Source organism: Larimichthys crocea, chromosome X (assembly GCF_000972845.2).
Source record: "Larimichthys crocea isolate SSNF chromosome X, L_crocea_2.0, whole genome shotgun sequence".
Taxonomy (NCBI): domain Eukaryota; kingdom Metazoa; phylum Chordata; class Actinopteri; family Sciaenidae; genus Larimichthys; species Larimichthys crocea.
In genome coordinates this window covers 40,277,016-40,292,403 of record NC_040020.1, presented here as the reverse complement: position 1 = coordinate 40,292,403, position 15,388 = coordinate 40,277,016, and the positions used below count along the sequence as shown (strand labels likewise).

At 41.3% G+C, this 15,388-nt stretch overlaps 2 protein-coding genes across 4 annotated transcripts in view; both read right to left on the bottom strand.

Moving 5' to 3' along the window:
• LOC113746698 (fucolectin-like) overlaps nt 1-15,388 on the bottom strand; it is a 30,415-nt gene that overhangs the window by 13,424 nt on the left and 1,603 nt on the right. The window contains exons 1-5 of one of the 3 annotated variants that reach the window (XM_027283598.1): nt 8,772-8,792; nt 4,205-4,268; nt 1,688-1,752; nt 1,160-1,445; nt 897-1,051 (exon numbers count right to left, since the gene is read on the bottom strand). In XM_027283598.1, the coding sequence (XP_027139399.1) occupies nt 897-1,051; nt 1,160-1,445; nt 1,688-1,752; nt 4,205-4,268; nt 8,772-8,790 (589 nt within the window). In that variant the 5' untranslated portion in view covers nt 8,791-8,792. Of the gene's footprint in view, nt 1-384; nt 1,052-1,159; nt 1,446-1,687; nt 1,753-4,204; nt 4,269-8,771; nt 8,793-15,388 lie in introns of those variants that run through there. The other 2 variants (XM_027283597.1, XM_027283599.1) reach the window with 2 other exon arrangements.
• On the bottom strand, nt 5,033-8,168 carry LOC113746697 (fucolectin-1-like). The gene is made up of 5 exons (XM_027283596.1): nt 8,052-8,168; nt 6,332-6,617; nt 5,863-6,017; nt 5,456-5,735; nt 5,033-5,279 (listed from the first exon to the last, which is right to left on the bottom strand). Exons 1-5 carry the CDS (start codon nt 8,113-8,115, stop codon nt 5,129-5,131), a joined length of 936 nt encoding a protein of 311 aa, XP_027139397.1. The 5' UTR covers nt 8,116-8,168; the 3' UTR covers nt 5,033-5,128.

Genomic DNA, 15,388 nt, shown 5'->3' with positions numbered 1-15,388 from the left:
TGTTGTCAAGAAGCTCGTATTTAAGTTGAGCATGTTTCCTTAATCTCTAATGACATATCATGGTCATTTTATGGTTTAATACAGTAACTATCTGACATATTGTTCCTTTAACATGTTACACTGAAAGCACAGATAGACGTTCATAGTCATGATTCTCATAACAAATATATAACTATATATAACCGAGGTCGCTTGGCTATATGGACAGAGTTTATGTCCTATTTTGATACTAAAGTGTGTACTTATGATGGCTGTTATCATTAGCAATGGCATAGATACCAACGTTTCGTGCTAACATATATTAATAATCAATTAATTGCCAAAGAAATTGGTGAGAACCAATAAATCTAGACCAATCAAGATGACATGAAAATGACAGTAAACTTTTTTTTGATGCTGATTTAATTCAATTTAATGGTTTCATTGTAATCGATGTGACTTTGGACACAAATTGTGCCACTAGTAACTACATCATATCACAAGACAAGACCTAATCCAGACGAGAGCCGTACACCTCCACCTCACACAGACTCAGGAACTCAGGGGCCGTGTTCACTTGCGGTCATCATTCCCATCGATGGTGTTGTTTGCAAGGCCAAAGTCAAACAGGGAGTGTGGAGGTTTCTTAGAGGGCCTAGTTCCCTCCTGACAATGAAACACAAAAATCAGCATTGAGACCTGGACCTCTTTGAGGTTATCATGACAACAAAACCATGACATGTTGTAGGTTTTATTAATTCTCCTATGACTCTTATAAGAAGGCAGGATTAACCACCCTTCATAATACGATTCTTATCATTCATGTAATTGTTTCTATCATAATGTCTTGCCTTTAGATAAAGTGAGACTTTCTGCATAGTGTTCACATTTATTTACGTAAAAGCTCAAGTTCTCACCAGTTTTGGCACGGTACCCGTTGACTTCCACTTCACAGAGTGTGAGGTACTTATTTGAACCAGGTAGAAGCAAAGTCACATAACGTCCCTTCACATGAGGACTGAAGGTCTTGGTGAAGGTTGGCTTGCCATGAAGGTCAACAATTTGACCAACCCTAAAAGAAAGAGAAAGCAGCACAGCCTCTGAGATGAACAGGGAATAACGTTACACGACTGAAATGATTCACATGATGATGAGGAAGATGCTTTTTTTTTTTACTCACAATGGGTTATTCAAACCATTGTTGTCCAAAGAGTTGCCGATGTGGATCCTCAGCCCGTTGATCCTTTCCTGACAGCAGTCTCCTCTGTTATAGATGGTGATGGAGGTGATGATGTAGGAGTCCAGCAGGTCCACTCTCCACCAGGGGTCGGACTTTCCACTTGTGTGGGTGCATGATCCATCGTGGAAGTTGGAGTCACGGTTTCCATCTATGGCATTGTAGGCAGCTGCAAATGCGTGATCATAACGGTCGGACTGAGTCGCTTTTCCACGCAGAGCCAGATTTTCTGTGAATGACAAAGTTGAAATACATTTAACAGCTGTAACGGTTTATTTGTGAAATATTCAGCTGATATCAGTGTTTCAAATGATAACACTCAACACAATACAACTAATGCTGGCAGAAAGTAACTTTCCACCACAACTCCAGACCTACATCCATGTCACTGTGTTTCTAATATTTACACATTGTACATTATTACACAATAGAAAGAAATTCATGAGACTGATACAGTCAGATTATACTTACCATAAGGGCTAGCTGAGCACGTCCCCAGGAGGAGCAGCACGAGGAAAACACAGAGATTCATCATTCTGGTTAGAACAGACAGAAAAAATATAGACTTCTTATTCTGTTGGAAATGAATCATATTAGAATTGTGGAGGAGCGATAATAATGTTGAATGTGACAAAGGAGATTCAGAAGGAATTGAAATGGTAAAAAGTAACAACTCAACTGTATTTATAAAGCCCTTTAAAGACAGCCGCAGCTGACACAAAGTGCTGTACATAAAATAGAACATGAAATATAAGACATAAAACATAAGAACAATATAAAAATAATAATAAACGATAGAACAATGTTAAGATAATAAATCTCATGCTGGGTTAAAAGCCAAGAAACAAAAATGGGTCTTAAGACGCGTTTTGAAAATGGACAGTGAAGGGGCTTGTCTAATGCATAGAGGGAGGTAATTCCATGATTTAGGACCAGCAGTGGAAAAGGCTCTATCCCCTCTGAGCTTCTGTTTAGCCCTTGGTACCTCCAGGAGTAGCTGATCAGCTGACCTGAGGAACCGGGCAGGAGTGTATGGGTGGAGCAGCTCAGAGAGGTAAGGCGGGGCGAGACCATTTAAAGATTTAAGAACAAATAAAAGAATCTTAAAATGCACAGGCAGCCAGTGGAGAGAGGCTAAAATGGGAGTAATGTGAGGACTGGCTGACTCCAAGATAAAGGGTGTTACAGTAATCCAGCCGCGATGTGTTGAAGGCATGGATTACTGTTTCAAGGTGCTTTTGTGTAAGGAAAGGCTTCACCTTTGCCAACTGCCTAAGGTGAAAAAAGCTGGACTTAACGATTGCACCGATTTGCCGGTCGAGTTTAAAATCACTCTCCATCTTAAAACCCAAGTTTGTGACTGTTTGCTTCCATTACAGGAAGCAAACAGTCACAAACTTGGGCCCAAGTCAACAGGAAGTGGTTCACAAGAGCCACTGGGACCATCACTTCTGTTTCATTTTCATTAGATTTTAAAAAGTTCAAACACATCCAGGCTTTAATGTCTTCAAGACATAACAGAAGTGGATTCAAAGAGAAGGCGTCCTTCTTCCTTAGTGGCACATACAGTGGGGAGAACAAGTATTTGATACACTGCCGATTTTGCAGGTTTTCCCACTTGCAAAGCATGTAGAAGTCTGTAATTTCTACCACAGGTACTCTTCAACTGCGAGTGACGGAATCTAAAACAAATATCCAGAAAATCCCAGTGTATGATTTTTACGTAATAAATTTGCATTTTATTGCACAACATAAGTATTTGATCACTTACCAACCAGTAAGAATTCTGGCCCTCAGAACAGTTTTCTGTCCACAATGCTCAAACGCATCCAACGTCCTGACATTATGTCGATCGATTTGGCGATCGTACACCAGCAGAGACCTGATCTGTGTAATGCCAAAGGTTAAGAACACTAACAACACAAGCCACTGTAGGAGCAGCAGGCGGCCAGGTACACACACCGGCGCCATGTCCTCTCATGTGGGCTTCAAGTGCAGACAGAGCCACATGAGACGAGCTTTCAACAGAGCTTTCGTTGTTTGATTTGAGTCATTGACTTCACACAGTGCAGATGTTGATACAATGACAATGCTGCTTCAATATATATATAATAACTGTAATGTAAACTAAATTATAATGCAACTGTTAGAATAAAATGTTTTATATTCGTATTGTGTGACCTGTAATTTGTGTTGCCAACTCATCACCCTGGTTTCTATAGATCCATAGAGCAGAAGGCCACCTCTAACAGGATCTGTAGAACAGAGGGCTACTCTGATTATCAGCCGGTTAAAAACAGAGGGACAAGATGCTGTCAGGGTCAAAAAGTCAAACCCCCTAAAAGTTCAGTATGCAGTTAGTCATACTGTAAGATAGATGTCTCAGATCGCTGACTAGGTACAACTGAACATCGAAGGGGGAGTTAAGGTTTTCCTCCTCTTTAGGAAGCTGGCTGAAGACGATTGGAGCAGCTGAGTGCCAAGAGGCTGGGACCAGTCTGTGCACCAACAAAGGAGAGCCAAGTTTAAACCAGCAGTTTTTGGACCAACGAGATAGGCACACATATTATATAACTTTGTGTAAATTCTAAGTTAGGCGCTCTCTTTTTGGAAGTTGGTTGCAGCTGCTTGCAGATTGTGATTTGCTGAACAAAAGAGGTCCATGTACATGTAACATTTTGGTGTCCTGATGCTAAATAAATACTTGTACTAAGGAACAATTCGGCTATAGAATTCCTCTATGCAAATCAACGAACGCGCTGACAAACCTAAACACGATGATGCTGCGGAACCTGAACGTGATGAAATTTACTCTATCCGGAAATCCTGAAATCGTTATTGACTACCCCTGAAATACATCATTGGGATAACTGTGAATTTTAACCACATACATTAAAAACTTAAAAAATGCTGACAGTATACTGAAATACTGAAGTGACAGAGAGCAGGACACAGAAATTAAAGTACCAAAGAAATGAAATGTGTTACCTGGAGATCCTGAGAGAGCGAGCACTTTCTTCATGGACTGATGATTCGATGAAAAGGCTTCCACCTGTGCTCTTTATACGCGTCTTTCTTCACCTCCAACCAATCAAAACTCCTCATACTCCTCTTCAGCAATATCCAATCACACAACACTGGTGTCTGGTTCACTTCCCTTCTTGTGAATGAAATTTCAGAGGTCCTCATAGAACACGTCACAACCTTTGCAGACTTCGCCAAATAAATAAAATATTATACCTCTGTTTTATGCCAGGATCACTCATGTGATGAGTGTTTCAACACTTCAAATATGGCCACCGGCCTAATTTTATAAAAGTCCCACTTTTGCTGCCAAAACAGCCTTAACCCGTCGAGGCACTGACCACATTAGACCTTTAAAGGTGTGCTGTGGTATCTGGCCTGTTAGCATCAGATGGACGAATCAGACTTTGTTTGCAGAAGCACTGAAAAACTTTTTCTTAATATGTCCCCTTTCAAGTTGAATCTACCACAAGCGAATGATACATTTACTTTAATTAGTTTATTCACAGATTAGTTGACTGTAAATTTAATGTACATTCTATTCTGTGAAGGTTCTCAGTCGTCCAGGTAATCTTTCTTTCATTTGTTCCCATGAGACTGAATTGTAGCATTTCACATTTGGCCTCACGTGACTCCAACGACCATCGTCAGGTGACCTGAGCTCAGGTGACCTGAACGACTCTGAGGACAGTCGCCACAACAACAACGAACACTAACGAACCAAGTGGAACAATGGCCATGTCACCAAAGAATGTCACAAACATTAAGACAAATGGCATACTGTCCCATCTAAATGTAAAAAAAAAGGTTTTTATTCACTTTATGTTATTGTAGAAACAACATCGTGCCACAAAACGTTCTTGTCGTGCAGTTTGAACATTTTCAGACTTAGTCCAGGCGAGAGCCGTACACCTCCACCTCACACAGACTCAGGAACTCTTCTCTTCCTGGGATGACTACGTTAATGTAGCGGCCGTCTATCCCATTACAATGGAACTCAGCAACAGTACCTGCTGGGATACTTGAGATCACAGCACACCTGGAAGAGGAAGAAGAAATCATATGTTGTTGTAGATATGATTTATATTTTGGCAGTCAAATGTTGGTGCTAATGCTCCACCTGCTGCAGTTGTGTGAAGTCGTGTTGAAAAATAATACAAATGTATCTAAAGATCTAAATCGGGAAGTCAAGGACTTCATCAGTTTGTAAACTACCTGGTATTGTTGTTGCCATTGTTCCCAAGGGAATCTCCAATCCGGATCCCAGCTCTGTTGAGTCGCTCTGACTCAGTATCTATGTTGGCAATCTTCACAGAAAACACTTTGTGGGTTTTGCCCAGGTCCAGTCTCCACCAGGGGTTGATGTCGTTGGATGTGTGACCGCAGGAGCCGTGTTCCCACTTGCTGTCATGATTTCCATCGATGGCATTGTTTGCAAGACCAAATTCAAACAGTGACGACTGCGAGGCTTTTCCTTGAACGGCCAGGTTCTCGCCTGACAACAGAACACAAAAACCTCAATTGAGACCTGGACCACTTTGAGGTTATCATGGCAACAAAATTATGACATGTTGTAGGTTTTATTAATTCTGCTTTGACTTATTGAGAAGTCAAATTCTCACCGGTTGGGGCACGGTACCCGTAGACCTCCACTTCACACAGTGTAAGGAATTTTCCTGAACCAGGTAGAAGCAAAGTCACATAACGTCCCTCCACACGATCAGTGAAGGTCTTAGTGAAGGTTTCGTCATCACCAATGTCAACAATTTTACCAACCCTAAAAGAAAGAGAAAGCAGGACGACTCACATTTTATATCTGCTGTCATTTAAAAGTCTTTCTCATCTGTCACCTCCACTCCAGAACGTGGACCAACACTGACATAAAAAGTCATGTTTTCAGTATTTTCAGGTATTTCAGGTAACCATAAAAGAGTGATGTTAGCAGTATTCAGTATCAGTATATTTCAAATCTTCTCCTGGTTCCACATCAGCTTTAATAACACTTAAACTGTCCCTGTGAGAATCTCTACTGATGAATATTAAACAGGAGCAGAGGTAAGGATAAGGAAGATGCTTTTTATACTCACTCACATTGGGTTTTTTACACCATTGTTTTCCAAAGAGTTGCCGATGTGGATCTTCAGCCCGTTGATCCTGTGTTGACAGCAGTCTCCTCTGTTGACGATGGTTATGGAGGTGACTATGTAGGAGTCCAGCAGGTCCACTCTCCACCAGGGGCCGTTCCTTTGATCAGTGTGAGTGCATGATCCAGCGTGGAAATGAGACTCACGGTTTCCATCTATGGCACTGTAGGCAGCTCCAAATGAGTGCTCATAGCGGTTTGACTGGGTGGCTCTTCCCCAAAGGCCCACATTTGCTGTGAATGAGAAAGTTGAAATACATTTACTTTAGTCCTCAAAAATATTTTCACAGTTTTCTCGCGTATCGTCGGCATTAAGGAACACATGCAAATAGAGAAAACACAAAGAATGGCCACGTCTCTCAATTCCTGCCAGTATTCTTAATAACCGACTTGTATTTGTGGTTGTCAGTATGTTATTTGTGTTTATTTCAGTGTGTTGAGCCCTCAGGACCTCAATTGTAGTACAGTATAACTGTAAACATTTTTACTTGATGAAAAAATTCTGGAGAAAGTTGTTACAGACAGGTTCAGAGGAAAGAGGAAGTTAGTCTGCTGACACAGTTAAAAAATGATAAGTCATATGCATTACTCTCCATTATCAAACCTTCCCTTTCTCTCTAAGACACTTGAGAAAGCTGTAGCTAATCAGCTGTGTGACTCTCTCCATAACAATAGTCTATTTGAGGATTTTCAGTCAGGATTTAGAGTGCATCATAGCACAGAGACCGCAGTAGTCAAAGTTACAAATGACCTCCTAATAGCATCAGACAAAGGACTCATCTCTGTACTTGTCCTGTTAGATCTTAGTGCTGCATTTGACACCATTGACCATCAAATTCTTTTACAGAGACTGGAACATCAAACTGGCATCAAAGGAACCACCCTAAGCTGGTTTAAGTCGTATTTTTTAGTCGATCTCAGTTTGTCACGTCAATGATGAATCCTCCATGCAGACCAAAGTTTGTCATGAGTCCCACAAGGTTCTGTACTAGGACCACTTCTATTCAGTTTATATATGCTTCCTTTAGAGAACACTATTAGGAATCACTCCATCAATTTTCATTGTTATGCTGACGACACCTAATTATATTTATCGATCAAGCCTGATGCAACCAATCAGTTAACTAAACTCCAAGCATGCCTTAAGGATATAAAAAATTGGATGACCTACCATTTTTTGATGTTAATTCAGACAAAACTGAAGTTCTTGTAATTGGACCAAAACACACCAGAAACTTTCTTTCTAGGCATTTAGTTACTTTAGATGGGATCACCCTGGCCTCTAGCTCCACTCTAAAGAATCTGGTGTTTGATCGGATTGTCTTTAACGCACTAAACAAATTCGAGGACTGAATTCTTCCACTTACGTAACATCGCCAAAATCAGACGCATTGTGTCTTAAGTGGATGCAGAAAAACTAGTCCACGCATTTGTTACTCTTTGTTATCAGGCTGCTCCAATAAAAAAAATACATTTTATACAAATAAAATTGATTTGATTTATAGCTGGAGTTGTAACAGTTTTTGATTCCTAATATTTGTTGACTTGCTGATGAATTTAAAGTATTTTCCACCATTAGTCGTTACACAATCAGAATGTATATGACTGCATCTGGTGATACTTTACAATGAAGATGTCACACAAACAATCAGATCATACAATACTTACAGTAATTAGCAGCTGAGCACGACCTCAGGAAGAGCAGCACAAGGAAAACACAGAGATTCATCATCTTGGATGAGACACGAGAGTCTTTATAGACCGTACAATAGACCAAATGTACATTTGAAAAAATATATAGTGGTAGTCATGTTTCATTGTTTCCTGTCATGCTTGAATGAAGTTTGTTTTACGATGAGTTAATGGGGCAGTTAAGTTAATCTTCGTTTGATAAGGGAGACAAATTTGAAAATTCAGGTGTACGATTGTATTTTTCTGTTAGTAAGAAAAACTGTTGGAAGATTATAGGACAAGACTACAACGCTAGATCAACTGAATCCTACACACTGGTTGTTTCTCAATACTTTAAATATTCACAATTAAATTAAGCATCAAAATTTGAGGGAATAATAAATACATTATACATGTGAAGCTAAACCATATACATTAAAAACATTATGAAACTAAAATATAATGCAACTAAACATGATGATGCTGCAGAACCTGAATGTGGCATTTTTATCCAAACCCCTGAATACATCATTGGATAACTGTGAATTTTAACCACATACATTAAAAAATTTAAAAATGCTGACAGTATGCTGAAATACTGAAGTAACAGAGCAGGACACAGACATTAAAGTACCAAAGAAATGAAATGTGTTACCTGGGATCCTGACAGAGCGGCACTTTCTTCATGGACTCTGATGATTCGTGAAAGGCTTCCACCTGTGCTCTTTACATACATCTCTTTCTTCACCTCCAACCAATCAAACTCCTCCTACTCCTCTCCAGCAGTATCCAATCACGCAACACTGGTTTCTGTATTTCACTTCCCTTCTTTTGAATGAAATGTCACAACCTCTGCAGACTACGCCCTGATTAAAATGGACCACAATGACTGGCTGCCATTTTGAAGAAGTGTAGATTGGTTGTGTTATGGAATTTTCTGTCCTCAGGTTACACAAGGTAACGTGGTGGGCCTTAAGGTCCTCGGCAGTATTAATTGTTTGTCTTTGACTAGTGCCAGTCTATCTCAACACTGTGGTGTCCAGGGTCACAGAGACCTGTTGCTGCCTTCATAGACATAATAGATAGCTTGCTGTTGACTTCCATCTGTGTAAACAGACATCTGTGTCTCCAGACTAGAACATGCTGACAATAACACCTCCATGGTAAAGACATTCTCTTTGACTAATTCTGGCGTGTTGTATTTGTGGTGTTATCTTGGGGTTTAAAGTCGATCCACCAGGATGAGTTGGGCGAATGTGAGACCGACTCAGGCACTTCTGATGAACTTTGAGAGTGTCTCTAATTCTCCTTGGCCAAGCGTTAATAAATAATACAGCATAAGACATCAGAGGTTGGGCAGAGTCCAATAATTTTTTTTTTTAAATTATTTCTGTGGCGTTATTGAGCTTTATTTGACAGACAGTTTGAAGAGTGACAGCACATGTCACTAATCAGATGATCGGTGGTTCGATCCCCTGCAGTCTGCATGTCGAAGTGTCCTTGGGCAAAATACTGAACCCTAAATTGCTCGAAGGCTGTGCCACGTGAATGGTATGAATGGTTAGCAGTCCTCAGAACTGATGCCATCAGTATGATATTCGTGAATGGAAGTGTAGAGAGTATAAAGGCTTATAAGTATAGTTTTTCTCTTTTTTTCTTCTAATTCTTATATAAATACAGTCCATTTAATTTACCACCTGGCCAAGGCAGCCCAGGGTGTAAATGTCTACTGACTGAGCTAAACAACACCCTCTTGCAACTCTCCCACACACAGATTTCTGCTGATTGTGCAAAAGCCTAAGAGGAAAGAAGAGGTTTATAGGCCCGGGCACAGGGGAATGTTGACAGGAGTGGTGGCGGTGTTGTGCAGAACCAGAGCTGGTCAATGTACTGCTCAGCAGCCACTATAGACATAAAGGCAGAGGAGATGAGATTGAAGAGGGCGCTGCAAGAGGAAGCTAGAAGAAAAAAGGACAGTGAACAAACAAGAAGCCGCCGGACAAGTAAATGTGGGACTGACTTTTAGTGGTTGGTGAGAGCTTGGTGAAATAAAAGGCTGAAAGACAGACACTGAATATTAGCTGGCTGCTGTGTCTTGTGTAGTTGACCTTGCTTGGTGTTTGACCGTTCGCAAAGTTGTCACCGACTGTATTTGAGCGTTCAAGTATCAGAACACCACATACTTTACTTCACATACTGTAATCAAGTTTTCAGTATTCAGTAGCTGAATTTCAAAAATAGTATGAAGAAATTAAAATATTCTATTATTTACTTTGTTATGATGCAGAGATACATATCTAAGGCCTGTATCAAATCTTTTGGGAAGTAACAAGAAGCAGGACACACTTAAGATGACTGGATGAACCAATAGATCAAATATTGTTCTCGTCTTATAAACCTTGTGCAACTTCTCTGTTTCATTCTCTGTTTCATGCCAGGAGTGTTGATGGATGTTTCAATACTGGTGTCTGGTTCACTTCCCTTCTTGTGAATTAAATTTCAGAGGTCTTCATAGAACACAGCACAACTTTTGCAGACTATGCCCTGATGTACCAAATAGATAAAATATTGTTCCTCTGTCTTATAAACCTTGTGCAACTTCTCTGTTTCATGCCAGGATCACTCATGTGATGGGTGTTTCAACACTTCAAATATGGCCACGGCCTAATTTTGTATATGTCCCACTTTTGCTTCCAAAACAGCCTTAACCCGTCGAGGCACTGACCACATTAGACCTTTAAAGGTGTGCTGTGGTATCAACAACAACGACGAGCACTAACAAACCAAGTGGAACAATGGCCATGTCACCAAAGCAGTCTTTGGACTGTAGGCAGACACCAGGTTTGAACCAGGAACCTTCTTGCTGTGTGAAACACTGCACCTCCGTGCCACCACAGATCATTTACAAAAAAAGTCCAACAATTGTTTGTCAGGTAACCTAAAACTCATGAAGGGAACTTGGGGATGTCTGTTCCGCATGTTGCACGCTAAATAAAGAGAACATTTTCCTTACATTGCCTGCTCGTGTGTCTGTTAACTCTTCATCATAGCAGCCTGTGTGATCACTAGCATGTTAGCAAGTCACCATCAGTGACCACAGGACAGACTAAGCTTTGGTGTGATTGCTGGCCACAGTGACTGCCTGACACAAACGATCGGCACATAATGTTCGTCATGTCTGCTTGCTTGCTTTCTTTTTTTCAGTACTGGCACAGAATGGCGACGCTCCAAACTGCCTCTGTTCTCTGCTGAGTTTATTTGGCTCGGCCTAATCTATTATTTTTGCAGCCATTGAAAGATAGCTTCCACGTTTAATATGAATGTGTGCAGAGCCTCGAGGGATGCATTTAAATCTACCCAGTGAAATACTGCAGCTTTGATTTTTCAATAAAACGTTTCAGCCTGGTACAAAAAACCGTTTTGGTCTCTGTAGCTATTTCCCCGTTCATGACCAACTGTACTGAGGTTGAATTAATATACAACTCACCTGTTCATTATTATTAAGGCTTAAAGTTATGCAGGTTAAGAGCGTGGACGCTTTGACTGACAGGTGGGTGCTGTTACAAATTCTAAAATGAAGACGACCACACTCTGAGCTTCACCACGGTTCTTCAGAAACCTGTGGGCGACGTCCCAGAGACGACGTCCTTTCTTTTACGGTCTATGGTTTTTGCCTCCTGCTCTGTCCCGTTTGTGGTGTGAAAATTTGGGGAGGTTGTCTTAATTTTTGCTGTAGAAGATTTGACAGACAATACATTTTACAGCCAAGTCAAACCATTCCAGAATGGACTAAAGTTAAGAAGGAAAACGTCTGATTTCTGTTTCCAAACACACATTAAACAATAAAGCACGGTGCTGCAAATACTTTATTTTTAAAATACAGACAAAATAGACAAAATATTATAAAAGACATCTGCAACACGCCAACGCCTGCGCGCGGAATAAATATTCGTCAAAACCGGCACTTGAATTACAAGTCAACTTTTTATGCCGTGAAACCTCGTCTCTACGTAGAGCAGCTCCGAAATCAGACCGACCAAAACGTCACAGATTAAGTGGGACTTGTTCGCTCGCTCTGGCACATTTGAGAGTTTCTGAAATGTTGTTCCTTCATCTCATTTGGTGCCCAACCGATGAAATGAGCTGCACCGAGATGTGTTGAAATGATCCACCTTTATACACAAAAAAAAAAAAACCTTTAAAGCTGAGAGAGAAACTTGCAGCCTTTCCAGAAACCCAAAACCATCGCAGAAGATTTGATGAGTTAATGATGATTGTGAAGACATGTCATCCTGTTGGAGGGAGTAAACGTGCCACAAATACCCCATAAACATCAACTGCCACGTACCTGAGCAGCTCTCGAAGCGATCAGGAGAAAGAAGTTTCTCCTGTTGGCACTCTCAACACAGTGACTCAGTCTTATGGAGCAGTTCACATTTTTCTACAGAGAGCCACTCTCGCATCTGTCCGTCAAATATGAAGCTACAAACTAACCTATTGTTAGTCTTTGTAGGCTATAGCTTCAAATTTAGTGACAGTGAGGTGGAGGAATCAATCTTCTATTCCTAAAACGTGAACTTTCCATTATTAAACCGTTGTAACGGCTTTAACCTACAGTGTGTGTGTGTGTGTGTAAAGGTGTGTTACAGACAGTACAAGCTGTGGATGTGTCAGCTAAACTGTCTTTTCGTTCAGATCGTCTTTTTAACGGCGCCGGCCTCGCTCCCGTAGCGTCAATATTTACCGTACAGGACATGCGATCTTCTCGTCTAAGTAAAGTTTCCAAAGAACCAACGATGCTACCATTTTACAACAAAATCCACTGCCTACGAATAGATTGGATTGGCTGTTACAGAAACTCCACGGCTGATGAAACACGTTTTTTTCATGTGCTACAGTCCCGAACACGACAGCTTTAAACAAGACATAACTTTGGCAATGAACAGGAAACAAAAAGGACCTTTTAAAGGCTTACATTGGTTTTTAAAAACATTTGTTTGGGTATTTACAAAAACGTTGTGGGGGGAAGTTAAAAAAAATCCCTCTTTCTCCAATCTATAACCAAATTTCAGAACGAACGCCTCTTCTCTTTGTGAAATATTGTTACAAATCCTTGAGTGACTTCCATCTGGCGCGGAGTGAACGATATGTAATTTAAATAATTTTTTAAAACTTCCGAACACGAGAACAGAATTTTCCCTGTTATTCTTCAAAATTCTGTTTTAAAAGAAAAAAAAAAATGTCAGAACATCTTGGCGTTTGCATAAAAAATACTCACACAAATAAATTATAAAAATAGTGTACTACTGAAAAAAATCTTTTCAGAGATCAACACTGTGCATAAACAAGGAGAAGAAGTCGGCTTTTGTCAAGTTTGCAAAGTGTATTGCTTCACCGTATGTGGACATCATCGATTGGTCCCGCCAGACAAAATGTACTTCTTCAGCACGAGTCAAAGAAATTAATTCTGTACAGTAAGAAAACAACACTGATGTGTGAACAGCATCTGTTTGAGGACAATAAAGATTCTATGGAACCAGAAAACCGATGCAAACAAACTAAACGAGGAGGCTGCGACACCTTTTGTGCTTTCACTCGGGCACCGACGGGAGCGTAACGGAACTCGCTGGCTGACAAAAGATGCAGCGATTAGGATGAAACAGGGAGAGGAACACTGAGGACACCACGAGACTCCAACCTATTATTAGTCCTCTGCTCGGGAAGAGTAAAACCAGGAACGGCAGTGACCGACCAAAACGTGTGGGAGGAAAAAAAAAAAAAAAAAAACAGAAGTGGTTGGTTGGGGTTGAACTAGTCTGTTCCACGATGTTATCTGGATCTTTGGTAGCTTTGGGGACTTTGAGGACTTTGTAAATGTCATTGGAAAAGACTGTGGCGAGAGTGGGTCGTGAGCTCCTGGACATGTGAGTGCAGAGGGGGGTTTTACCGACATTTTCGGGTCCCGATGTCCCAGATTTCTGGCATGCTGCACCAGGCCTGTGTGGAAAAAAAGACAAAGCGATAAAGAAAGAGACAAGAACAATATTTAACTAAAGGAAAATCATCTTTCTGGATTAAAGCTGCAGCTAAATAGCCATGTGAACAAAACAATGGTTCTGGGTGTCGGTACCTGGTTCGCCTGGTGCACCAAGATCTCCAGACGAACGAGAAAGAGAGTCCACTCCCAGCTTCATCAGGTTCTCTTCCAGTTTCTCCGGACTGCGGCTGTACATGGAGAGACCAGCTTGGTCCCTCCCTGCGAGGGAGGACAGTACCGGCAGGGTTACAATGCATACGGTGGACTTCAGTCACACAAAGGCTGAAAGACAAACGCCGAGACTGGGCTGACTGCTGTTTGACTAGTTAGTAATATTAGTGGCAGCTATGTTTGCTGTTGTTAAAGTTGCTAAAGCGTGCTGCTTGACCCTCCACTGACCTCAGACCAGCGTTCTTCATAGTGGGGGTGGTTGACGATGGGCCCGACCGGTTAGAGAGCTTCACGGCTGGCCATGGCTGGGCACGCTCCGGCAAACACAGAATCTGTATTGACACACAAGAGGAACCAAAACACATCCAGAAACCTCTGTATTCATCTAAATTTAATAGTGTATGTCCAAAAAATACAAAACAAACCAATCGACCTGCCTCGACCCACAGCTGCACACTGACCTTGACCTAGCTTTATTTTTGTTCAAACCTTGTAAAGAACACTGAGATGCTCAGAGGAACTTTAATATAAAGAGGAACCAAAGCGTGTTTGTGCTGTGTATTATCATTGTTGTAGTCTTGAATCACCTTGAGTTTATTCCAAGTCATTAGTACAGCAGCAGCCGCTTTACTCACCAGGACGGGTGTGTCCTGGATCCAGTCCAGTAGCTCCTCCTGCGGCAGGTTGCTTGAACTCTCCGATGATCGCCCACTGGGCTGCAGGGTTGGCCACTCCCTGTACGGCCATGATGGCTATGACTGCAAACACGGCAGCCTGGTGCTTCAACTTCTCTCGATCCAGCAACCAACTGACAAAAACCCAGGGAGAGAGAGCATTATAACTCCTATGGACCACACTGACCTGTGATCACGGTGAACGGGTTTTGTCTCTGTCATTCGTACGCTCGTTCTACAACTCATGTAACTTTGGGTCGGCGTCGGAGGAAGACGAAAAGCTAACCTTTAGGCACTAAGTCACACAGCAGCAACTCTTTCAACTGATTCTGGTGACAACGGATCATATTTTTATGGAGGAAATGTTTTCTGGTTTTCCCTTCTGATGTCCTCCCGGCTGCTCGCCTCAACAACCATCCGCAAACCTGTGACCCTAACGACCCACAGGTGTC